Source organism: Argentina silus, assembly GCF_951799395.1.
Source record: "Argentina silus genome assembly, chromosome: X".
Lineage (NCBI taxonomy): Eukaryota > Metazoa > Chordata > Actinopteri > Argentiniformes > Argentinidae > Argentina > Argentina silus.
Window position 1 is genome coordinate 28,404,385 of NC_139653.1, and position 27,671 is coordinate 28,432,055.

At 42.3% G+C, this 27,671-nt stretch overlaps 1 protein-coding gene across 1 annotated transcript in view; it reads right to left on the reverse strand.

The window, feature by feature from the left end:
• Positions 1–443: 443 nt before the first annotated feature.
• The window catches only part of ece2b (endothelin converting enzyme 2b), a 37,574-nt gene continuing 10,346 nt past the window's right edge, over positions 444–27,671 (reverse strand). The window contains exons 5-20 of the mRNA XM_083695588.1: positions 27,445–27,660; positions 19,225–19,349; positions 17,967–18,113; positions 17,808–17,873; positions 17,385–17,573; positions 8,817–8,959; positions 8,471–8,585; positions 7,969–8,079; positions 7,635–7,733; positions 4,995–5,072; positions 4,658–4,761; positions 4,378–4,488; positions 4,183–4,250; positions 3,904–4,094; positions 3,731–3,826; positions 444–3,535 (exon numbers count right to left, since the gene is read on the reverse strand). Coding sequence (XP_083551714.1) covers positions 3,359–3,535; positions 3,731–3,826; positions 3,904–4,094; positions 4,183–4,250; positions 4,378–4,488; positions 4,658–4,761; positions 4,995–5,072; positions 7,635–7,733; positions 7,969–8,079; positions 8,471–8,585; positions 8,817–8,959; positions 17,385–17,573; positions 17,808–17,873; positions 17,967–18,113; positions 19,225–19,349; positions 27,445–27,660 — 2,036 coding nt within the window. The 3' untranslated portion in view covers positions 444–3,358. The remainder of the gene's footprint in view (positions 3,536–3,730; positions 3,827–3,903; positions 4,095–4,182; positions 4,251–4,377; positions 4,489–4,657; positions 4,762–4,994; positions 5,073–7,634; positions 7,734–7,968; positions 8,080–8,470; positions 8,586–8,816; positions 8,960–17,384; positions 17,574–17,807; positions 17,874–17,966; positions 18,114–19,224; positions 19,350–27,444; positions 27,661–27,671) is intronic.

Here is a 27,671-nt window from a genome sequence, read left to right on the forward strand (position 1 = left end):
CTGGAGAGTGTTCCTGATCTGTGGGACACTTGTTTCTGGGGTTTTCTTAATTATAGTCATCTACTGTAGAAGTCTTCCTTGGCCTACCAGCCCATTTGTGATTGCTGAGCTCACCAGTGCCTCTTTTTAAAAAAAAAAAAAAAATTATTATGTTCCAAACTGTTGATTTTGGCAATCCTAAGGTTTTGGCCATGTTTTTCATTTTTCAGCCTAATAATGGTTTCCTTGACTTTCATTGACAGCTCATTGGTCCTCATGTTGATAGACATCCATAGCAGACTCCAAAGGCATATGCAAAGCCTACAAATCAATACCAGACATATTCCTACACAAATAATGTAACGGAACACAGCTGACTACCCAGAAACCTGTCAAGCCAATTGTCCCACAACTTTTGGTGTCCTGAAATAGGCCTGAAATAACTGCCCTGAAATAGCTATATGTATAATGTGTTGTAATTTCTGAATGGTGAAACCAATATGTACACAAATATCATACAATAAAAGATGAGAATCTCTACTTTAATGTCATAGTAATTGTTTGATTTCAAATCCAAGCTTGTGGTGATGAAGTGGTGATGCAACTGCTGCCCAGTCTAGCCAGCTCACAAAAGCTGTGAGCAAACAGCCAACAGGTTACAGTAGAGACCAAACAGGCAGTTCATCTTAAGGGGCAGCCTGACACTGTCTAAGATAGGTAGTCCAGAGGAAGATGTTGGGATGGGGTACAGTGTGGAGAGGTGCAATTCTCATCTTTTCTTTCACATTTTTAAATGTTTGATTTCACCCATATTTTACCAAGCAAGTTGACTGAGAACATATTCTCATTTGCAGCAACGGCCTGAGGAATAGTTGCAGGGAAGAGGAGAGGGGGTGAATGACCCAATAGAAAGCATGGGATGATTAGGTGGCAATGATGACCAGAAACATCTCCCACATCTCTAATTATGAAATATTTGCAAAATACAGACAGGAGCAGAGAGCACTCTATGTTTCTTATGTAAATTGGTTGACGTAAAAATTGAACACTTATTTGAACAAGACCCCAACATGAACCTGATAAGCACAGGTACACACACCTTGTCTCACCAAACGACAGTCTGCAACACTTGGGAGGAGAGTGTAAAACAAGGAATTATTTACATTTCCCTTCTTCAACATATCTATTAATTTCAAATTAGTGTTTTTTGGAATGTGAGGTGAAATTAATGCCGCAGACATGACAGTTGAAACATAAGTGGAGTGGAATATCAAAGCAATCTCTGTGTGTGTACACACACACACACACACACACACACACACACACACGCGCGCACACACACGCACGCACACACACTTCAGCAAATATATCTCAAATACAGGCTTCAAAAGGCAGCTCCTTAGTTTACAGAGAAACAATGAAAAAACTGAACACCAAGAACCAAAATAAATCTTTGGCAAAAAGCAGTTTTAAATGAGAATCTCAATGTCAGCGTCAGAAAATGCAAATAACAACAACTAAAACACACAGGTAAGCAAGTGGTGAGTGTCCCTGTGAGTCACAACCAGTCTAAGTTGGCCCTTTCTCAATTATTTTCTCGCAATTCGTCGCATCCTCTCCTCCTGTGGTTCATTTGTGTCCTCCTCAAAAAGTCACAGGGAAATGAGGAGAGGAATCGAGGAGAGTGAACGAGGAAACAAGGAGGAAAGGAATCTTCGCCATAAGAATTGTCCGCTCCTGCGTCATATCATGCCATTCATGCCCCTTCCACCGAGATGTAGGTACATAGGCACGGCACAAATTGAGATGCCTTGGTGTTATGTTGATAAGCCTAGTATGACTGAATACCAGTAGGTTATGTTTGCAATAAATCCTCCTAACTTTTGGGTTAGATTACTTTACAAGGACCATTTCAACCTCATGACTCTCAATAATTTGCCCACAGATGGTGAATGAGTGTCAGAATGATATTTGTTGTAATTTTCCCACTCCAAACTAACTTTCTCAACCAAACAGCACTTTGGTTTAAGAATGTTTATTTCTCACATATGTTTACCAATTTGTTATTATTGTAATAACTCCTAGAATGTATTTCATTGTAGGAATTGTCTACGTGATGTACAGGTCTCCTGCATTGACTGCATTATGTGGACAGACACACATTTGTGTTCCACCTTCATGTTTGTAACAGACGGGTAACATTTGTGTTGTCTGGTAAAATTGGGGTGTGGATGTAACACGCAAGCAGAAATCCTATAAACTGTTCCGCATGACACAAGCTTGTATCCTTCAGCGGGACACCTCTGTGAGGAGAGGACAGGGCGAAATCCACCTGTTTGACAATTGATACGCTCTTAAATATGGCAACCACTTTTCGGTTTCTGGGTCATGGAGAACATGAGGACGGAGGAGTCGAGGAGAGGACAGATTTTCTGACAATTTAGAAAGGGCTACTATGTGGGTCACACAGGGCGCTGAGCTCATCCGTACTATCAGTACTGCTAAGTGGCTTCCTTTCCTACCGACTCAAACTGCTCCACCTTAAAGTTAAAAAGAATATAGCAGAAAGGCCTACTGGTAGGCGAGGCGACCATACTGCTTTTACCTGTCCAGTGCTTTTGTATCACTGGGCAGTTCGGACAAAGGACATAGGAAAGGAGGCCATTTCAATGGACTGAATAATGACCCCCCCCCCCCCCCCTGTGAGATCACTGTGACTTTCTTTGCATTCTTTGTGATGTCACAGTGGGAGCTGAGCACTATCTGTGAGGTTCCCCAGAAGCTGGTGCACTTCCTGTGATGCTACAGAGGAAGCCAAGTCTATAATGTGTGAATCACAGTGAAGTTTGTGCACTTCTTGTGAGGTCACAGAGGCAGATGAACCCACCCTGTGAAATCACAGTGAAGTTTCTATGCTTCTTATGAGGTCACAGAGAGAGCTGTGCTCATCCTGTGAGGTCACAGTGGTTTCATTGAGAGTCCTATGTAAAAAGAGGGCTCTGGTTTCAATTGTAAACAGGGAGCACAACGACAATGCAGAAGCATAGACAGCCTTTTGCGGCTCTGCCCCCTTTCCCTCTTCAGTCCAGCATACACTAAAATAAGACGAGCATGGTGGTTGTTACTGGGTTTTAGAGAGGGAGAAATACACCATACCCTAACACTGGACTACACAAACTCTCTCGTACACCTTGAGTCCATCCAGATCAACCCACAAGTAATCCAGTATGTTCTGTTCAACTATGAATAAGCAAAGCAAAAACCAGACAACCAAAAATCTGCTAGAAGTCCAATGCCGGGAGCAGCTCCTCCTCCTCTTGGTCCATACAGCCTTGACAGTGCCCCCCCAGTGGCTCTCTGCCATCTGACCCCTCAGGCCCTACCACACCTCACAGCTGTGACCTGAGTTCATGGGTGAGCCAGACGGGCACTGGAAGTGCTGGGCAAAGTCTGGAGAGTTGGAGAGGGTGCCGATGACACGATACTTTGGTGGGCTATGGGGGTCCGTTATGATTCCCTCGTGAGCACTCTCTGGTGTTCGCACTGAACACCACACCTGCAAGAAAAGAGGGAGGGGGGAGAGAGTGGCAAACTGGTAGGTAAAATAGAGGTTCACTGGAGAATTCTACTCCCAAATTTTCGGTTGCTAATTAAGTCTTACTCTCCTCTCTTCTCACAGGCAGTCAGTGATACTCAACCATGTCAACTTTATAAGGATTTGAAATGAACCCTTTTGACACTCATCACCTACCTGGGCAAATCCCACAAAGAACAACTGGTCATTAGTAAGATTGACTGCTGGCAGCCTCTTCTCCTCTCCGTTCTTCTGCACCCAGGTCTTATAAGCCTAAACAGACAAGACACACATCCATCAATACAGAAACACTTACCATTGTGCTGGTCTTCATGTGTGGTGAGACTCACATGATAGGCTGCCTTCAGACCTCCATTGTCAGCGATGTTCTCTCCTAGCGTCTGCTTGCCATTTATATGCTCCCCATTTATGGTGTATTGTGTGTACTGGTCCACCATGCATTCTGTCCGGTTCTTAAATGCATCCACAGAGGAATTTTGCCACCATGGCCGTAGGTTCCCGTCTTTATCATATTCCCTGCCTGATTGAGGGGAAAGGAGGTAACATTTAAAAAAAAAATTGGAAGTATAATGCTGTTTTTTAATGCTGCAAGTAATGTGGACACTTACCTTGGTCATCAAAGGCATGTGTGAGCTCATGTCCCATCACAACTCCAATGCCCCCAAAGTTCAGCGCTCTGCAGAAAAGTATGCACTGTCAGTAACACACTCCGACATGAACGTACAGACGCACGCACTCACGTCAGTCTGATAACAAACCCACAAGTTACAAAACGGTGACACAAGGAAGGCATACACACTTACTTAGGGTGGTCCTGGGCATAAAAGGGTGCCTGAAGGATTCCAGCAGGAAACACAATACCATTCTTGGTGGGCATGTAGTAGGCATTGACTGTGGGAGGTGTCATACTCCATCTACAGGGGGTGTGGAAGAGACAAGTATAAGAGTGGAACTCTTGCAGTCTTTGGGTCTGTTTGCGGTTTCGTGCTGAGTCACCAGGATGGAGGTGATGATTCATATTAATAAGCAATGAGGTCTCCACAATCATGATAACGATGGTGAGGGTTGGTGATGGAGACTCACTGATCTCGGTTGGGCGGCTTGCGCAGCTGATCAGCCATCACCCTGGCAGAGAAGTTGTAGAAGTTAAGCATGTTCTGGAAGAAGTTGTCTTCAGAGACATCATACTGTAGAGATAGAGAGAGAGTAGAGTGTTACTAAAATCATAGGGTTTATGGTACATTATTATCATCACTGAAATCGTAGAGTTAGTTCAAATCACATTTCCAAAGTAGTTGTCTGCGACTTGTCTTAAATGGGCAACTTAACTGAGTTACAGTATTATAAATAATTAAACTGAGATGTTCCAAGCCAGGTGACTCTCGTCAAAGACTTAACTGCACAAACAGCATTTTCTCACCCCATCATAAACATCATCCAGTTCTTTAGGGTCCAGGATGAAGTCAGGGAATCCAATCATGTCATAAATAGCGTCTGCCTGAGAATGAAGAAAGGGAAAAAGAGGTAGGTAATGGCAAAAGAACATCAATTCAGTCAATGCTCACAAATCAGACACCCAATGCTAAAATCCTCCCTCAACCCGCTCTCTTTCTCTCTTCCTCCCTCCTGAACACCACATAAGCATACGCATAAATATGCCCGAGGGGCAGGCTGGTTGGAAAATGGCCCCATCCATTTAAGACCTGACCAGAGGGCTATACGAAAGGGGATATATTCAGGATTATCCAAAATTAGCGGGCTTGAGTTTGCCAAATTCAGGTTCAGCAGGCTTCCTCGATGTCACAAACGCAGATCCTGATTCAACATCTGCTGCTAATTCAAGCCAAACTTGAGAAGGCCTACTGATGCCTCTCAGTTGATTACATTCAGTGAATCAACAAATCTATTGCATTATGTTATTTTACCCTGTCAGCCTAGAGCAGGGGTGGCCAACCAGTCAGAGACTATGAGCCAAAAAAATTGCCATGGCTACTGCAAAGAGCCACATAGTGCGTACGCACGCACGCACGCACGCGCACACACACACACACACACACACACACACACACACACACACCTTGCAATTAAATAACTTTTTCATAATTATAATGTTTCCCCCCCCCCCCCCCCTATAAATGTAAGAAAAACTGTGTGGCGAGAGAGTTGTGTCTGAAACCATTTTTTTCATATTTTCATTTTCTGGGGATAAGATTGCAACAACTTCGCCGATGCATTTCTTTACAAACTCTCCTTCGTTATATGCCTTTTTCGCACGGGCAATGTTCCACGCGACCTGATAGCTGGCCATTGTAACGATATCAGCGTGTTTGGCGAATTTGCGAAACAACTGCGTTTGTTTTTCGGACTGACCTTTCAACATGTTCAGCTTTTGCGTGCGGAGTGCTGTACCTTTTGGGAATTCCTGGTCTATGGCAGCATGCAGTGAGGTGAAATGGCGTTTTAGATTTGACGCCTTGAAATTGGCTAATGATGTCTGGCATATTAGACAGAAGGGTTTTCCATTGCGTTCAACACAAAAATACAAACTCTCCCAATCCTCTAAAAACGTTCGGTGTTCTTCTTCATATTTTCGTTTGGTTTCACTTTTTCCTGCCATTTTGAACGATGATTACTAGCCAAACAATTCAGACATATCATGCAAAGACCTCACCAGCAAAATCATGAACCCGCGCTGAAGCACTTTTTTTTTTCAATGTCAAGGTATGTGATTGGTTCGCTAGTTCAGTGGATTGGTTCCGCTGCTACAGCAATAAGTTAACGTTACTCAACTAATTCACACATTCGGCAGTAGGATGCAGATTTAAACGTATAACTCCCAAATTAAAATGAGTAAAAATATGACAAATACAAGTTAATGTAAGATGTAATGTGTATTCCATATTTTTATTTTATTTTATTATTATTTATGTTTTTAAATAGAAAATCATTTTTAAAAAGAAGAGCCGCACATTAATGAGCAAAGAGCCGCATGCGGCTCGCGAGCCGCGTGTTGGCCACCCCTGGCCTAGAGTATCAGCAACCATTGTCAATGGAGTAAACAAGCTTATATTTGGGATTCTGATGAGGTAAGACAGTTGAACTAAGTTTATGAGGCAATCATTTTAAAGTTAAAAAATTGACGTACCAAATAAAAATGTTCTATAATTACCACAAGGGACAGTTTGAAAGGACTGGTGAGAAAACAGCAGAGAGCATGTTGCTCTAGGTTTGATAAGGAATTATAATTTATAGCCTTGAAGCTTTGTGCCTGTGAACCTTTAAGTTTAATGTTACAATAAAGTCTTCCCTGCCTCCTTGAGCCTTTGTACCCGTTTCACAACCCAGCTCAGTAGCCTGTGGTAGCAGCCCACCCCATGGTGGGGTGGATTTGACAGTTTGGATTTGAAATCAAACAATTACTATGGGGTCAAAGTAGTGATTCTCAGCTTTAATTCAGTGTTTTTTTCTTTCAGATTGTTTTCACCATTTAGAAAGTTTTTTTATTATTATTTTTTTTTTTAAACATACTCGCCCCCATTTCAGGGCCCCAAAAGCATGGGGAACATCATATGATGTCCAAATAAAGCACTCATGTTTAGTATTTGGTCAACAATCCTTTGCATGCAATAACTGCCTGAAGTGCGACCCATTGACCCCCACCAGACATCTTCTCTGGTAATGCTCTGCCAGGCCTGTACTGCACCCATCAGCCAAAAGCCATTGTTTTGAGGTATCTTTGCAGAAGTTCCCTCTTCAACAAATTAAATGTTCAATTGGATTAAATCTGGAGACTGACTTGGCCGCTCTAGAACTTTCCAAATATTTCCAATCTCATTGGATAGCGCTTCATCATACAGGAAGACAATGACCCCAAACATACTGGTCATACTGGTAACTAATGTTGGAAAGTAATTGTTTGATTTCAAATCTAAACTTTTGGAGTGTAGAGCCAAAAGAAGAACAAATATTTCATTGTCCCATTACTTAAGCAGGGCACTGTATATATACACATACCCTCTGGCACACACACTTTACATTAAGAGTAAGTCACATCTCTCACTTTGTCCTTGGCTGCCTGCCGTGTCTGTTTGTCCATCCAGTTCAGGTGATCAAGAGCATCTTTGAATGCAGTGCGGATCTCATTGATCATCCCTTCTGCCTGTTAGGAGGTGAGAGAGAAATTAGAATAGAAGAATGAAGGCGGAAAGAGAGACTAAAAGAAAGGAAATATGATGTGCTGTGGCCAAGAGAAAATTCCCGAAGGTGAAAGGTCAAAAGATTTAGTAGAATGTGACATTACTCACAACAACTACTGGGGGGCAGTTATAGATCATTCACCATGGTAAGAAAGTACTCATGACTTGACTAATTTAGTTTGGTCCTATGGTACTCACAATCTCTTTGCTGTGTTTGTCAAATGTGGCTTTGACAAAGAGTGCTCCAAGAGCGAACCCGAGTGTATCATCTGTGTTCCCAATACAGGTCTGCCATCGAGGTGTGCAGGACTGGTCAGAGACAAAAAAAGGAAAAGAGCAATATATACATACTCTAAATGCAATAGTGAAGGATGTTTGTGTTAATGTTTGCATAACAGCAAGTAGAAAATTATGTATTTGAGTTTTTGACTGGCGAACTAGTGAACTCTCATCAGATGTGGACTGTTACAACATTCTCTCAGTAAATTCACAATGAAATCATTTCACCAGCTGTTTTTCCTTGCTTTTGTGTGGTTATATAAGTAGCCTGTGTGTTCTGGGATAGCAGAAAAAACAGCCCAAATACATACTCATACACAACAAAACACCAGGAGGGCTATTCCATGCGTCAGTGTTTCATGACACTAGAATGTTCACAAATATCAAGTTTCCCATGATGAAACAATAGAGGAGTGCACACCTTCTTAGTGCCATACAGGCTCTCTAGCAGCTTATCCTGGGCGTTCTCAAAGCGCTGATCCAGACTTGAAGCTCCCTTCTGCACCAGGTTCCACATCATGTAGTTATTCAGCAGACTGGGGAAAAGATGGCGGAGGAAAAGTAAACAGGAGGACAAGTGGGTGATACGGATAAGCAAACAAGAGCAACAGTAAATGCCCTGTTGGCAGGTCTCCCAACTGGATGTGTGTGTGCTACGACGCTGTGTTGCATGGTTGAGCGGTTACAAGGCACATTGCACTGCAGTCTACCCAGCTAAGATGTACAGGTGTTATGTGAGGATACAGCGAACATGCACAGGCCCTGACCTGTGGTCTGTTTTGTTGATGAGGTCAGACACCTGCTGGAGGTACTCCTTGGCATACACCACCACAGGTTCTGTGTCATTCAGGTCTAAAGGGGACAGTGCTGATGTCAGGTAGTCCAGCCAATCCACTGCCGGGGCCAGTAGCTGCAGGAGGAAAAGAAAGGGAGGTCAAGTCAAAATTATCCTTAATATCCCAATAATGTTTCTAATTTTTATTTATCCTTTATTTATACAGGGGAGATCTTAGTCTCTTACAGAAGAGCAAGGTACACTGGGGTAAAAAGAAACATTCAGACAGACAAAATCACACAATTCTTCAGACCGGACTAGATCTACAGTAACTATTACTCTAGGACTGGAGTGAATATACAGTAGAGCTGTCAGAATACCTACATACTATACCCTCTAAAACACCTCTCGATCAGTTTTATTTAACCTGCGCAATATGAAAGAAAAGAAATGCACTTTCTCTCACCTCAAAACTGGTTCATGCATTTGTTACATAACGATTATGTTATGCACTTCTTTCCGGTTGCATGAACACAGCAATCCACAATCTGCAGCGTGTCCAAAATTCAGCAGCTAAAATCCTGACCAGAACTAAAAAGGACAGAGTACATTACTCCCGTCCTTGTTTCCCTTCACTGGCTCCCAATCAAATACCGTGTTGACTAAAGTCCTTCTGCTAACCTACAAAGCACTTCATGGGCTAGGCCATGTATCTTTCTGAGCTGCTTCAGGCTTTCAAGCCTGTCCTTACACTTTGATCTACAGTAGCGAGGCAGGGCTTGCAGGTAGCAGATCTTTGTCTTTCAGAGCCCAAACCTTATGGAATTGCCTACCTGCTAATGTCAGGGAGTCAGATACAGTCTCCATTTTTTAAATCTAGGTTTAAAACACTTTTGCCATTTCCTCAATTACTAATTTTCACTTTATTGATGTTTTCTATTTATCCTGTTTTTGTACTGAAACCTATTCATTTTATTGAATTGCATTAGTCTCTGCAGTCCACACTTCTATGGCTGTGACTTTTATTATCCTTAGTTTTTATCTTATTGTGTTTTTATTATTATCGGTTTCATTTCATTTATTTAACTTTAAAGTGCATTGTATTGTAACTGTGTATAAATTAAGTGATAGGGTGCACACACAAAAAGTAACATTTTGTTCTTGTCTTCTGATTTATTTAAATAAATATACACCCAGCCCCGATGTTTCAGCTGCTGCCTTTTTAAGAGATGCTCGTAAAATCACATGGTACGTGTGACATCGGGTATAAAACGAAGGGTGTGTGACGCATGTTTGAAGTAATGTATGTTTATCAGTGCAGGTGAGAAACAAATTCACATTTTCTTACATTTGTGGGTAAGCACCACAGCTTTTAAAAAAAATCTTACCTTGTTAGCTCAATTGCAACCGTGTATAAAATGTGCTATATAAATGAAGTTTGATTGACCAAGAGACCAAGAGAACCAGATACTGCTAACTAAATTTAGATTAAAAAAAAAAAATCAGACAGATTATCTACTCTCAACCATACAGATTCACTTTATACGCATCATTACCCGACGCCGCCGTGGAAAACTCCAAACATGTTACTCCGCATTTACGCATAGTGTGCAGGTAAAACAGAAGGTGATTGGCTAAACAGCAAAATTGTAAAGAAGCGGAATTGCAATCCGGAGTGCCATGTCTGGAGTTTTCCACCGTGGCTTCGGATAATGACGGGTATAAGGTTAATCTGTATGGATATTAAGCAGCCCTTTGGATATTTCGTAGGGCCGGAGAAAATCTCAGATGATGGGAAGCACGTGGATATATGTGGAATTATATGGAATGTACATAACATTATATGGAGTGTCGCATCAGAGCTAGGAAAAGAGAATATGAGATGAACTGACCATTATTATTCGTCGAGGGAAGCGCTGAATAGAATCTCCAGTGCCGAGGAGACAAGTCCCTGTTATGGAGATCGGGAAGTGAAAATTCATCCGACCTGGGCCTGTTGAGATGACGCCTGAGTCCAACGTGAGGAGGCGCTGTAAAATTCTTTAATGCTCCCATTCTATTCAGTAATTTCATCTACACCGCTCGCGTGCGTATGCGAGCATCGTCGTGCACCTGTTTCCCCGCGTCTCAAATAGAAACTGGTTCTATTTGAGATTCTACCTCCGAGCGATATTTTGCAAGTCCCGCACCTCCCATCTGTTCATTCGTTTTCACGATAGATTCACGATCATACTTCCTGTAAACAATAATAAACCAATGTGGGTAGTGGTAAAAGCAAGATGGACAAGGAGTCGCAAATGGCAACACATTTTCCTCTACAGTCAGGCTTAAAGAGAGAACACTAGGGAATTTGAGGTATATTGCACAACGGTTCCCCTAGGATATATTAGCCTTGCTAACTAGTTTTAATATGGTGTGGCTGTGCACACATTTGTATCGAAATCGACAATAATTTATTGGTTTATAGTTTGTTTTGTCATTATCTCCTGCGTGCCTTGATTGCGTCTGATGTGGATACATACATGTTCGGCAAATGCGCCAACGTGCTGCAAGCTACATAGGCTGTCCTAATATGATCCGTCAGATGGCACCGCAAGACAACACCCCAGTGTTGATGGAACTACGCGGTGCGCGCCTCTGCAATAGAGGCAGAACGTCAGTTAACACGCTTGACAGCCTAGACCAGGAGTCGGCCACTATTGGCACGCGGCAGCGTAATCATTGACACACTGGCGATATGCGCGCGAGAGCATTTTTTATTTATTTATTTGAAATGTTCAAGTGCCCTCTCAGCTGCATGCCAAATCACCTCTTGAACAGCCATTGGCTGTTGCGCGGCCTCTCTTAGTTTGATGGTACGGCCTCCCGCTCACATTTCCCACAGGAATCGCAGTGCATCGGTTCAGGTTCAGTAGATGACGGCAACCCCGAAAGCTAAAGGTTCGGGCATTCCAGCACTCATGGACAGAAGAGTGCGGTTTTGTTTTTCAGAAGGACCGTGCTGTGTGTACTTTATGTTTTGAAAATGTTGTTTGGCGAACGTCGAGTGTTAAGCGCCATTTTGAAACAAAGCACGAGAAAATTTTCAAAGATCAGACAGACAAGGCAGAATCCATCAAACGTGCCGTGTCCAGTTATGGGAAGCAAGCCAACGCCGTCAAAGTCTTTGCCACTGCTAAAAACCATGCGACTGAAGCAAGTTATCGCATTACTCTTTGCATTGCGAAACGCGGAAAGCCATTCACTGACGGCGAATATATTAAGAAGGCTTTTCTCTGTAGTTTAGAGGTTCTGTTTGAAGGCTTACCAAAACAAAGGGACAATCAAAAATAAAAAACATTCCCATGTCAGCTAGAAGTGTTGAGCGACGCATTGAAGAAATGGCAGAAAATGTCAGCATGCAGCAAACAGCTGGGTGAAAAGATGCTGTGGTATTTAGCATTGCACTTGAGCATGGACATGAATGACAGCAGTTTGGCAGTCATGGTGAAATACTGTGATTTGGCTGTAAGAGAGAGGAGCTCTGCTGCTTAAAGCCAATGTCTGACACAACATGAGGACATAGCCAAGGTCACGGTGTTCATGGAACATTTTGAGGAGCGAGGGATTGACAGATGGAAACAGAGGGGAGCTGTCAGATTAATTGAGGAAAAAGTTGGTCACCCCATCATGAAACACCACTGCACAATACACCAAGAAAACCTCAAAGATGTCAAATTCAGGTAGTTAAGCGATCTGCTCTGACACGCCGACAGTTCCAGACCCTGCTCTAGGAAATTTACATTTGGCATTTAGCAGACGCCTTTATCCATAGCGACTTACAACAAATACATTTGTTTAAGTAAGTGAATCATCTATCCATCAGTCATCATAAGAAAAACTAATCAATTCTCAGACCAGGGACCATTGGCAGTCACAATGCCAGAAGAAGATATATATATATATTTTTAAATTATTATTAACAGGAGAGAAACTTGTACAGGGAGGTAGTGGGGGTGAAGAGGTCTTTAGGAGGGACCACTAAGATGTAGCCTGAAGAGATGGGTCTTCAATCTACGGCGATTGGTCAGCCCCCAAACCCCTGCCCGATCACTCCGGTCTTCCACCTCGGCTGGCGGAAGATTGGCAGTGACTCTGCAGTCCTGACAGTAGTGGGAAGCTCGTTCCACCAGCGGGGCACCAGGACAGTGAAAAGCCGTGGTAGCCGAGTAGTGCGGCTGCTGCATCCACGTAGAGGCGGCGGTGCCAGGCGACCAGCCGAGGTCGAAGAGCAGAGTGATCGGGCAGTGGTTTGGGGGCTGACCATTGCTTGCAAGTAGGGAGGGGCTGTTCCCTTTGCTGCCTGGTAGGCGAGCACCAGGGTCTTGAATCTGATGCGAGCTGCTACCGGGAGCCAGTGAAAAGGTGCAAACGAGGGGAGTGACATGGGAAAATTTGGGGAGATTGAACACCAGGCGGGCGGCACTGTTCTGGATGAGCTGCAGAGGACTGATGGTGGAGGAGACCAGGGAGACCAGGGAGACCGGTAAACAGTGCGTTGCAGTAGTCAAGGCGAGAGATTACAAGTGTTTGGACCAAAAGTTGTGCTGCTTCTCTGGTGAGTAATGGCCAGATGAAGGCGAGTAATGTTGTAGAGGAAGAATCTACAGGAGCGTGCTGTCACTGTGATGTTCACCACACAGAATAAGTGGTCGTCAAGGATCACCCCAAGGTTCTTGGCTGTATGGGAGGAGGTCACAGTAGAGTTCTCTACTGTGATGGAGAAGTCTCGGAGAGGGCAGGCTTTCCCTTGGAGGAAGAGTAGCTCAGTCTTGTTAAGGTTGAGCTTGAGGTGGTGGGCTGACATCCAAGCGGAAATGTCTGCAAGACATGCAGAGACATGTGTTGCCACCTGTGACTCAGAAGGGGGGAAGGAGAGAAAGAGTTTAGTGTCATCTGCGTAGCTGTAGTAGGAGAAACCATGTGAGGAAATTACCGAGCCAAGAGATTTGGTATAGAGGGAGAACAGTAAGGAAATGTACTGCACATGCAAAGATATCCCTCTCCACTCAGTGGTTAGGTGACTATGCTGTGGAAAAGTTTTGGAGCGGTTCGTTGGCTGCTTTGATGCCATCAAGGCCTTCCTGGCTGAAAAAGGCCAAGACTACCTAGAACTCGAGGACGAGAAGTGGGTTGTGAAACGCATGTTTCTCACGAATATTACAGGACACCTCAACGAGCTCAATCTCTGACTACAAGGTCAAACTGTTTTGGACATGTTCAACACATGGACGGCTTTTGTCGGCAAGCTAGCAATCTTCTCAAGCGATGTTGCTACCTCCACTTTCCGTAAGGGAGCTGTCCTCGCAGCATAGCATCAGCACCGCTGAAATATGCAAATACATGAGCGAGCTTGAGTCAGAGTTCACAACACGATTTGGGGGCTTTCAGAAGTATGGACCTATGTTCTCTTTCTTGATCAAGCCCAACAGCTTTGATGGACACAAATTGGATTTCTCTCTGATAGACGGGATGGATACACAGGACATGGAAATGAAGCTGATTGAGCTGAAGAGTTCAACACTGGGTGGCTAAGTTTGCAGAGCTACGGAAATAACTAGAAACCACGGCAGTGCAAGATGATGGAACCTGCATCTTCACCTGCTAGACATCAGTACTGGAGAAGTTCAGCTGTCTCCGGAACATTGCACTGGCTTTGACAGTCTTCGGGTCAACGTACCTCTATGAGCAGGTATTCTCGCACATGAAGGCCGTGCTCAGTCCTTCCCGCAGTGGTTTGACTAAACTACAACCCCACAGATAATGGAGCTCAGCAAAGGAAAGCAGGGCCAGGGATCACACTGACTGGGAGGCATCTGTTTATTTGTAGTACACATGGGTTTGCATATGTAGCTGTTTCTCCATCTCTTTTTTTCTAACTCAGATGTGGATGTTGTTTTCATGAGGATGGCAGCATTCTTGTATAGTACTGGTATTTCTGTTTGATACACTTTAGTCTCCCTTTTTGACATTTGCTCCCAATGCAATACTTTGCAAATGAGTTACTGAAAGCAGTGTTTTGAAATGGGGTCTGTGCATATAATTTGTAACCCCATGGGGGGTCTTTACAAGAAGTTTATTGCTGACAAACAGGACGAGTGGGAGGTTGGTTGGGGTTAATGACCTAAAATTATCATTACAATGTCCTGATGAGAGAAACATGTTTCTTTAAATTGTTGTTGCTATGCACGTAGCCAAAATGGATGGAATAAAATTCCAGGTCTGTTGGAAATGTTTTTTCGATGGTGTCATAATTATAACTTAATGTTGATATGGCACACTAATTAACAAGAACATTTCAAACTGGCACTTCATGTCAAAAGTTGCTGACCCCTGGCTCAGATCCTTTTGATGGACGTGGCTGATTAGGACACACAAGCAGATTATCTGAGAGAGATCTGTTTTTCACCTAAACGCTCACACAAGAACCACACCGGCCGCACGCTTGCGCCAACGTCATGCGAGCGTTGCAAAATTATTTAACGCTCCCATTCTATTCAATAATTTCATCCACACCACATGCATGCGTCTGCGTCTCAAATGGTCCTATGTGTGACGCTTCGCTCCAAGCAACATTTAGCAAGTCCCGCCTCTCACATCTGTTCATTGGTTTGGGGAGAAACCCTTTTAGAATACTCCAATAGTGCCTCCATAGGCTACTTCTGTCCTGCTTGTCTTAATCGCGTCTGATGCGGGCAAACTAAACGTTCGGCATTGGCACGCGCTTTTCACGTTATGTGCATGTGCGCGGCCGGTGTGGTTGCCGTGTCACGCACACTGCGGGCAATTAGGATGCACGAGCATGGAGATTTAGAATGTAGTATTTATCGACCTTGATTTCCTGTGCGAACGGCAGTCGTACGCATGATTGATAAAATCACACTATTCTTGCGCGTACGGACAATCTAAATGTTGTGCGTAATAACACGCATTCAATTCTACGCAGGAATGATAAATGAGAACCCAGGAGAATGTCCAGTTGCGTTTCTTTGGGGGGAACGTTGAACAGCTATTGTAACATTTGTAATATACCACAGACCTTCATTACCACAATTGTGTTGTCACAGTAAGGCCTGATCACACTCAATTTTCATTCTGCTCCAAATTAAGACGTGGCCTTGTTCGGTCTGAGTTTTTATTAAAGAATGAAAAAGATGATGTTGTGTCTGTCATTATCATATCATTAGTATTGCATTTATTATTTGGCCTTGTTCTGTAGCCTATATTGCAATGGCATTGTTCCACAAAAAATGTGTGAAAGAGGAGACATTCATACACAGTATGATAATAAACAATGAACCATAAACAATATTTCCAAGTGTTCTAATGACATTTCCATCGACACATCAATTGACTACCGAAATGTCTGATTAATGCAATTCAAAACTGCAAGAAAAGTGTCTCATCACAACATAATTCTAACATAACACATCAAAGCAATATTGTCCATAAACATTTAGGCAGCTTTACAAAATGAAATATACATATTAAAGCCATTAAACACAGGCCATTAAGTCAGAACAAGGCCAACTTTAAATGGCAACATAATTCAAATAACTGGTGCATTAAACTGCTGACCGCAAATGCAAACTGTGTCAGATAAATCCTACACATAATAATGCATTGAAATAACTTATCACAGACACATGTGAAACAAACTTGATCAAACAATGGCGAAGATCAGAAGTATGGAAGGAAAATCTAGACCTTCGCTCATCTGATACAGGCAGGCCTATAGTGGAGCTCTGTACTGAATGGACAGTGTAAAAAAACAAAACAAGAAGTCATGTAATATTACTTTCCATGCAAAGTAATATTGTAGCGTAACAAGATTGCTTTTGTTAAATGTAAAAAGTAACAAATCCCAACACTGGTTATGACGCACTCATATTGCTCCTATCCATCTCTAGTCTAGATATGGGGCCTGTGTCATTATAGGCTTTGCCCATTTACACTCTTTTTCATTGTTGAATGAACCAAAGGGACTTAATTGGCTTCCATGAGTGCAATAATGATCCACTGCTCTTCCATGACACCCATAAAAGTAGAATGGATGCTACAATGCATACACATTTCAATAGAACAAATATAATGCACAGATTTAAATCCAGACAACACTTTCCATGTAGGATACAATATTATAACAGAGAACCACCTCTATTGTCAATAATGAATATAGTATCCTCATCCTCCAACTACTTGTATTCTCTTCACCCTCTCCCTGCAGTTCTATTGCTGCCAGAGAGATAAAAGGACCTAGCAACGGCTCTTGGCAACAGTCACTGTGGCAACCACTAGAGCATTCACAAGCAAAAGGCAGGGATACTAAGCATTTCAGATAGGGGGAGAAAATACAGCGAAAAAGAAAGGCATGTTTGGACACTGTCATGGGAGATAAAGATGATGCAAGATTAGACTTGATTAAAAGTAATTCCAGTGACAGTGTCACTCTCTGAATCTCTATTAAGGCTTCAGTCTGTGTCTGTCTGTTACTCACTCACTCACACACACACGCACAAACCTGTAGCTCAGCAATGGTAAGCTTGTGGTAGATTTTCTCCTCATCTCGGCGCTCATCCTGCGGCACAGTAATGTTGGCGAGCGCTGTCTCAAAGTCCAGGATCTGCTGCATCTGGCCCTGTGTGGAGTTCTTATCCCCACCCAGCAGCAGACCCAACTCTACCATGTAATCCTGGTATGCCTTCAGCACCTGGGAGGGGATACAGGACATGGTAGAGATCAGAACTCAGGTGTGGAAAACAATCACATGACACTGAGACACAGAAGAGATGAAACTGGTAAAACACATACACTTGGTAAAGCACAGGGAAGAAAATAGTATATGGAGCAGCAACAAGTCTACAACATTGTTTGTAATAGCATCTGATATTGACAACTACAGCTCAGGAGGAAACATACAGTATTGCGACCTTGACCCTCCCACCTTCTCATTGGCTGTCTTGTTGAGGTAATAGTCCCTTGATGGAAGGAACAGCCCTGATTGGTCCACCTGGCAGAAAACATTGACAGGTGAGTAAACAATGCAATCCACAGACATTATCTCTCTAAAATAAGGAGTCAATGGGAAACCAGAACACCTCACCTGGATGACGTTGCTGTTGGAGTTTTTGGGATCAACGCTGACTCCGATGGTGAAGAAAGGTTGCGCTCGGTACGGCCCAGATACGGTTTTCAGAACCTCCATGAAGTTGTCCTTTTCCCAGGGTCCTGTGATGTTCCATCCCCCACTCTGCAATTGCATATAGTCAGACAAATAGTGCCCTGTCAGAGGATGTGTACTTTTCCAAGGCCTATAGACATGAAACTGTAAAGAAAAACTCCATGCAACACAGCTTACTTATAAGAAGGTCAAGAGACCTTCTTCAGAGTGTGGTCAATGGTTACAACATGGTTACACTGACATAACTCCTCGTGCTCCCAATAAAGAATAATCATGACATCATAATTGAATCATACTCTTTGAAGGTCTCTTGACCGAAACATCAGTGATTTAACACAATGACTTGTGTTTTTTCTTGTCATCTTGCACTTGCAGTTACACTATCAGGTGTACTGATACTTCCATTATCCCATGCCTATACACAGTAAAGGAACAAGACATGAGGCAGTGGTACAGAACTGGAAAATAGATAACTATGAGAGTGTGCCAACAACTATGAAACCTCAGGCTTTTCATTAAAGGAGCAGGAGATAAGTCTGTTGAAAATCTGCCACCTCTGGCCACAGCAGCGAAATTCAGTTTTAAGTACCAAACAACAACATCCTCCCTAATAATAATAATATAACTCCTGAAATGGACTTGCAATGTTGAACATTAGCTGTTGTGTTTCTGCATGTGCGCATGATTCGAAGAGGCAGCCACCAGAGACAGAAAGGCGAAAATCGGTCAGCCCACTCCCCTAGAACACCCCTGGCCAGTAACAGCATTTCAGAAAGCGATTTCACAGAACCAAAACGGCATTCGTGAATTAAATATTTCCTTCAAGGGACCTCATTTCCTGATCACTAAAAATTAAACATTGTCTTTACAACCACTAGGAAGCTTTTAGAAAGCTTAAAATGTTACAGATTGCATTTTTAAGTGACAGACAGGTATGGATGTATGTGTACATATGTACAATACTGTGGAGCACCATCAATCATGCCAAGTTTTCAACAAAAACATTTTCAATTACCAATCTCCCCAAAACCAATGATAAGACAGTAGACAGATGAACCTGTGCTTCATGCTGCTTCTCAACAGCCAGAGAACTGCTATCACTTTGGTTTTCATCAAAAGATAGTTTAAAACAAATACACAGTGTGTGTGTGTGTGTGTGTGTGTGTGTAGGAAAGGTAACCTTTGTGATGAGGTCAATCAGGGGCTGGGCTCCTAGCTCTTCAATGCGCTGCTCATTCAGACAGGACAGATAGTAGAACTGGGTCTTCCTCTCTGCTTCACTGCTCGAGTTGAATGTGCCATTCTCTAAAGAAGAAAATATACAGGGAAGGGGAGTAGAGGGGTGAGCAGAGCCGTGTGAAGCAGAGACAAGACCTGAACTGTATATCATCTATAAGTACAGTACATTAAGATGACATGAGTTGTGCAGGTCTGAAGCATGTCATGGATATCACACTGAGGTTAGGGAGCTGTGAGATTACACCCTGACTGCTATTTGAGGGTTGGGAAGCCACCAAAATAGTCAGTCAATGAGAGCTTCATGTGTGGCAGGGCCAAATCAGAGGTACCGTGGGGGAGCAGGTTCATAGCCATCTCTCTATTCAAAGCACAGAGGTCTCAGACAGGAGTCGCTTTCAGGAGTCTGACAGAAGACAGACCCCACAACTGTCAGTTTGAACAGGTTCTGTTTAGTGTCCATTTAGACCTGATGTCATTCACCTGCTAACACCATATGCTCTACTTCTAGACATGCAGAAAAAGGGCCAAAACAGTTATTGCCTCTACAAATCGAAGATCATGTCAGCATCCTACATTAAATATCATACATACTGCTTAAATACTGTATGAGAAATCTATTTTGTCTGGCTACCATTCTTCACACTCCCTCTAGTTTGGCTTTATTAGCATGCTAGTCTTGGACTATCACGTACAAATACAAATGGGTATAAAGGGTATGCATTACAGAGATTTGAGATATCATAAATTCCCTCTCCCAAACCAAGTACACATACTTTGAAATGTGTGTGTCTGTGTGTTACACAACATGAGGACTTCCACATGAAGCCTGTTGCACATGAGAGGGCACTCAAACACAGCCTCCTCCCCCCTGACTGCCTCTACTGCAGTTCCAACAGTCTTCATGTGTATTGATGAAACAAACACACACAGCAGGCCGAGAGAGAGATGTTGCAGAATAAAAAGGAGAGATAAGACAGGGAGAGGTGTTGAGAAGGAGAACCATAGTTGGGGAGAGTCTGACACTGTCTCCTCCTTCACAGCTGCGTGTTTTCATTTTCTCTGAGGTACTACTGTCACAGCAACGCACAGCACTGAAATATGACCACTGCAGAACAGAAATGAATTATCATACAGAATACAAGCTGTAACTCACGCCCTTTGTCAACAATAAAAAAGAAAAAAATTGGCGTGACCTCAAAGGAGAGCTCTTAGCCACAGGTCTGAGGGTTCTGGCCCATTTCACGGTGATGGTTTTGGGGTTAATTAAATGAAGTGACTCAAAGCTAGAATATTCCCGCAGTATATCATCATGATCATCATCAGCAGCAACAGTATCATCATCATCATCAGCAGCAGTGTGACAGTCAGGCTAGTCAGTCTCAGTCCCTGAGAGGACCACTGGAACTGCACACTGTCGACATTGTGCAATTCTATAGCACAGTTCATCTAGTCTTGTTTGATTAGTCTCAGGTTGTTGAGCAAAGCCACAATTAACAAACTGCCTCAAAACAAACCGCTATTAATCCATATCTCCCTGTGGCTAAGGGGCCTGCTCGTCACTGCATCACCCTGTGTATATTTAAGTTCAGAAACAACCAAGAACATTAGAATTCAAGACCTAGACACTCAGTCATAATTTCTGTTTATTTACTTCAAGTTCAGTGTTTCCATTGTTGTAATTCCCACGGTTTCCTGGTGCTTCATGTCTCGTCATCACCTGTCTATTGCGCATAATGGTGAGTGCCATTATACAGTATGTAATTTGTGTTGCTGCTAGATAGTTCCATTATGTGTGGTTAAATGTTCCCTGGAGAGAGGTTTATATTAATGAGGAATATGGCTGTATTAGACAAATATATACAGTGCCCTGCTTTAGACACAGGCCCCTTTGACCCAGCCAGTCACAAAGTGCCATCCTGGATGGTGTATTTTTATTTCTGATCATCATAATTTTGTCAACATCATCATCACTAAAAAGGAGTATCCTCTCCCGTAAATGGTTGCGCCGATTTTCACCTCAACCAGAGAAAATAACGTCTCTCAACTCATGCAGTTACCATCTTTGATTGTGGTGAGAGGTGTGAGCGCACTTGGCTCCTAAAGTCTAGAGTGCCATTGCCGACCTTGGCCATGCTGCATAAAACTAAACATATTGTAGACAGCCAGCCATGCACATACATATTGATGGTGACAGTCATTGGTACCTCACAAGACTTGTCCATCATTAGTACATTTTATTTTTAGTCTGTCTTGCCCTATGCCATCATAATGCCATGCAGATTTTGTAGCAGCATGGAAAATGTACCCATTCCATATCAAATCTCTATTACTATCACAAACTCTCTATATGGCCCTGCCCTGCATATGTTTTTGGACAATCTACCCACCATTGATATGGTCAAAAAATATAATTACTTTGTCATACATACAGATATCCTAGTTGTGCGCTCAGTGATGTGTCAAAAGGCATCATCATGAGACTATTCCAGAGAGTAAATCTATGTTTGCTATTAAGATATTTATGAGGCTCTTGTGCAAAATAATGATATCTCAGGACCATGTCAATGGTAGGCTGATGAGAAATATATACAATATAAAAAAGATTTGAGCTCATCGCCCCGTTACTGTGTGATGCTTGTGTTTACAGAACTGCAAGAGGGGTTGGCTGGCTGGCCAGCTAGCTTGCTAGTGGCAATGATGTCCTGCCATATTATTGTTACCTAGCTGACTACCTTTTATTTTTCAATCTGGGACTGAGTCAGCTCAAACAAGAAATATACTACGTGCCTGGACTGTACTGACCTAATTACAATGTTTCTCTGCTGCACCTCAAATACGATCCAGATCGTCTGTTTTATGTTGTTAGAAGTTGTTTACAGATTCCATCGATGCTGACGTTCATATTTAGAGCCACTCTCCTGCGCAGTGCGTGGTGGCAACATGGTGGCAAGCATTGTTGGACTGCCACCCTGGTCATAAAAAAACAGTCTCCCCACTTCATCATGAGGGAGGGGCCGGCCGTGTACTTAGTATGAGAGGGGCTTGAGCTTTTTTTAGGGTGTACTACCCCATCTTATTTCACACATTCAATCAATAATAATTGCTAAGCTGTCTGTGCTTGAGTAGAGAGTTACAGAAGTTAACAAAGGTTAACAGCAGCTTTTCAGGGAGGTTACTGATTTTAATTTTATTTGTATTGCCTTCACCACTTTTTATTATTTTATACTTCCCATAGTAAGTTCATATTGTACTGTATTAGCTAGACATGTAGATATGTGTTCAACTGAGTCTGGGATGGGTGGGTGAGGAGGGCAGGGTGGGAGGGACTGGGGGGGGGATTTACTACTTATGAATTATTTACATGCAAGTGTGAAACGGTTGAAATGTTTCTATTTTCAATAGATATGTTGCAGACCAATGCAAAATGATATGAATACATCAGCAGTGGGTGGGAGAAGTCTTACATTTACCCGCTGGAATGTCAAAGGTTTGAACCATCCTGTAAAGAGGCGGAAAGTTCTTGCACACTTGAAATCACTGTCATCAGACAAAGATAATATTTTTTACAGGAAACTCATCTGAAAAATTACTCTCATACCAGACTTGGCTCCAGATGGATCCCTAAACAGAACCATGAGGCCAATCATCTTAACTCACTGTTGAAGATATCCAAACAGCTCTCCCCTCACTTAGAGGCAAAGCTCCTGGCACAGATGGCTTTCCAAGTGAGCGGTACAAAAAATTTAACAAAACCTTATGCCCATACTTACACAAAATGTTCATTCAAGCCCACACCGATAGTGTCCTACCACCTACTCTAATAGAGGCTGTTATCACTGTGATACACAAGAAGGGTAAGGACCCGGAGGAAGTAAAGTCAAAGTCCTGGCTAATAGACTTGCCCCTCTAATGAACAAGCTGGTCCACTCAGATCAGACGGGTTTCATCCCAAATAGAAACTAATTTTTCAACCTCAGGCACCTATTCAATATTATATATTCAACCAATGGGCCGAAGGAGGAACTAATGCTTACACTGGACGCAGAAAAGGCATTTGACAAGTTGAATGGTCATACCACTTTGAGCTTCCCAAAAGATTCAATTTCGGTGACAATTTCATATCATAGATTGTCACTAACCAAACACTATCCTCTTATTTCAACCTATTCAGAGGAACGAGACAAGGGTGCCCTCTATCCCTGCTAATATTTGCGCTAGCCATTAAGCCTCTTGCTGAGAGTATCCATTTGGAACCCTTAATTCACGGACAGAACACAGAAAGGACAACAAACAAGATATCCCTGTATGCAGATGACATTCTCCTGTATATAACAACCCCAGACTACAATACCATTGATTCTAGAATAGACGCATTTATTATACCTATAGATACATTTATTATACCCTTATACCCTGCTGTTTGTCTAAATATATCAGCTCACCTTTATCAGAAGATATCAAAACAAAATGGGAGGAAGAGATAGGCCTAGAGATCCCTGATGAAATTTGGGGAGAGAGCCTCAAACACATGCATAGGTGTTCCATCAACGCCAGGCACTGCTTGATCCAATTCAAAATCTTACACAGGCTCCATTACTCCAAAGTAAAGTTGCATAAGATATATCCTGAGGCGTCACCCAAGTGTGATAAATGCCTGTCAGAAGAAGGCAGGCTGTTTCATAGCTTCGCCCTCTGTCCAAAGATACAGACCTACTGGACCAAAATCTTCAAACTCTTATCTGAAATACTCGGCACCCAGTTAGAACCTGAACCTCTTATAATTATTCTGGGAGTGTCTGATGTACTGGCAAGGCTAATGTTTTCTCTCTTATTGGCTAATTACAGCAAATAAGTTGCTTCTTACGTTCTGGAAAAACAAAGGAGCTCCCACCTCTAAACTGCGGCTTAGTGAATTGACAAACACCCTACACCTGTAAAGAATAAGATACATCTTAAAAGACAGACTAATCCCACAGTTTGAAAAAACCTGGTTACCGCTTCTTAATTTCCTTGCCAATGTAACTGATTAATGTGATTTAAGGTCAATGAGGGAGGGGTGGGGGATATTCTGGGTTCACTGTATGTCGTCCACATTATTTGCACTTAATTTGTTACTGTTTTGTTTACGGTTATTGTTTACTCAGGTGTTACTGTCGATTTACTGTCTGTGTCTTCTAGTCTTATTATTTTATTATACTGTCATGTTGTTGAGCTATAACCTAACCTGTACTGTTACCACATAACTGCTGTAATAACACTTGAAATGATTTTTTTCTTATTTTTTAATACAATTCTTCTTTTGACTCTGTACTTTAACCTCAAATTAATTGTTTGATTTCAAATAAAAGCTTTTGGAGTATAGAGTGCAAAGTGTCAGATTTGATTTGAGGGTATTTGTATAAACATGTTTTGAATCCATACAATTACAAAACAATGGAGTAAAACAAGCTTATATTTTTGGTTATGATGGGGGGGAAGAACATTTAACTAAGCTCATGAAGCATGTATAAGTTATTGCATGCAAAGGACATGTGACCAAATACTAAACATGTGCTTAACTTGTAAATAATATTAATCTGTCCAAATACTTTTGGTACCCTGAAATAGGGGGAAAACATACCTCCATAAGTATTGGAAAGATAAAACAAAATGGTTCCTATCTCTATACTCCAACAGTTTGGATTTGAAATCACACATTACTATGAGGTTAAAGTAGAGATTCTCACCTTGAATTAAATGTTTTATTTTTTCAGATTGGCCATTTAGAAATTATTACCCTTTTTATACATACCCCTATTTCAGGGCACCAAAAGTATTGGAAAATTGGCTTGACAGGTGTTTCTGGTTAGTCAGGTGTGTTCCGTCACATTATTTGTGCAGGCATAAGGGAGCCGTCAATGTCTAGTTTTGATTCTAGGCTTTACATTTGCCTTTGGAGTCAACTATTGGTGTCTGTCAACATGAGGACCAAAGAGACCTCAAGTCAAGGAAGCCATTATGAGGCTTAAATATCAGAAATATCCATCAGAAACATAAGGCCTCTACATGCTTCAGCGTCACCTGTGACTAGTACATGGTTTGCGCTGCGCAACACTGTTGCAAGCACTCTGTAATTCATACTTCTGCGTAGCCTACATGCAGCCTGTGCGCAGTGGTGTCATGTTTTCTATATAGCCAAATATGTGTGTTCTTTCATATTACCGATTACATAATTAATGGTTGAGAACAGCTGCAGTCAAAGTAGGGTAGCAGTAGTGGCTAGTTAACAAACAAAGCTAACAAGCTAACTAGTAAACAAAGGCTGCCTGTATTTACCTCAGGATAGTTTGTCTCGGTCTCCCAGTGCTTTATGAATACCTCCAGGAGAGCATAATGAAGAAAATGTGCTTTATTTGATTCTCTTTATTTGATTTATTTGACTTTTTTGTTTTCTCCAGCTGTCTTTTCATTCACACAAACTTGTTTCACCCTCTTGAATTGAACAAATGATTAATTAAATCTTCAATGATGCTATCAAACTACCGATAGAACTATTTCAGCTCCGCCTCCATTCACTAACCAACCAAAGAATGGTGTGCAACATCTACGTGGCAGGTCGCTCATCAAGAAATTGAGAGAGGAGCGCAACCTCCTCCGCAACAGTTGCGCGACCTTCGCGAACCTACGAAGACCCATGGTTGCATTGTTGTTGATGAAACAGGAATCCGCCTTTAGACTTACCAAAATCAAGTTTGTAACATAATTTAAAAAGAAAGAAAGTACTGGTGAGCTCAATCAAAAACGGCCTTGTGGACAGATAAGACAAATATTATCAAGTACCAAAGCGATTTCAAGAGGAAAGTTTGGAGAAAAAAAAGCATCGGCCCAAGATTGCCGAAGAAGAACGGAAAGTTCTTGACTGGCCAAGTCAGTCTTCAAATTTAAATCCAGTTGAACATGCATTAAATTTCCTGATGCTAATATTTTAGGCAAAAAGACCTCAAAACAAACAACTAAAAATGGCTGCAGTACAGGCCTGACAGAGCATATACCCAGCATCTGGTGGGGTTAATGGGTTTCAGAATTCAGGCAGTTATTGCATGCAAAGGATTGACAACCAAATACTAAACTTGAGTACTTTATTTGGACATTATGATTTTTTTGCAATACTTTTGGAGCCCTGAAATAGGGGGAGTATGTTTAAAAAATGTTGTACTTTCTAAATGGAGAATCCAATCCGAAAAAAACGCCCATGACTAATTCTCCTACTCAGGAACTGAAACTAGTCAAATTTGGAACTCCTCTGGCTGTCTCTCATAAGGGGGTCAGACATTTTCTCTGTGCACAATTAAGAAGATTGCTTTGCTATACTCTTGACTCTAGTGGAATATTTGTTCAGTGTTAGAATTTACGCAACGATACTTAGAATTCCCATAACATTTCTAAATGGTAAAACCAATATTTTTGCACTACAATCTCCTGCTTGCTGCGCGTCTCTGCCCTGAAGATCACTTCTCCCGCATTTCTTTTTTTACACTCCCATCTTAATCTAAAGCCCTTTCTTATACAAAAACATTCATAACAGCATGTACAAGCATACACACATTCACATTATCTAAGCCTCAGTGGGGCTCCTGCTTGTAGGACAGCTGGAGGGGAACAAGGGCACTGTGACCTCTGTTCCTGTACAGAGGAGGCTGGTGACCATTAGAGAATAGTTGTAATTCAACATCCAATAGAGCATTAGATTCTGTATGCTCTGGGAGGCAGGAATATCTTCATCTGCAATACACTGTGACTGGCTTTGAGCCTAAGGTGTACCCACTTAGCAAGAAAAAAGTTGTACCAACTGGCATAAAAACCACACAGCAGCGTAGAATCCAACCCAACAGACCAGGCCTGTCACTAGCAGTATACATACTGGCAACTGTCACCATTTAGAAAGGAAGAAACATGCAAAATCGTCTGTAAAGTCAGGAAACCAGTGTGAATGGGGGTAATAAAAGGGGTAGATGGAAAGAAGGATGTAAGAGAGAATGCTTGATGGGAGTGAGAGTCAATGGAGCTTTGGAATGATCAGGTATAAGAGAACATCAAGAGTGTACGTCAATTTGTGTTTTTTTATGTACATGTTTGTGTATGAGTGTGTGTGCGTGCGTGCATGCATTTATTTAGAACTCACCCAGCAGGTGTTTGAGGACAGCCTGGTTCTGGTCCCAGATGCTGTTGAATGTGCTCCAGCGGGACCTCCCATCAGGAAGAGGGTTCTTGCGGACCCAGCCCCCGCAAGCATACTGATAGAAGTCCTGGCATGGGTCGGCGGAGCGGTCTAGTGCTTCTACGATCTTACTGGCCACAGTGATACAGGCCTCAGTCAGGCACAGACTCCGTGCTGGGTCTGGGATCATG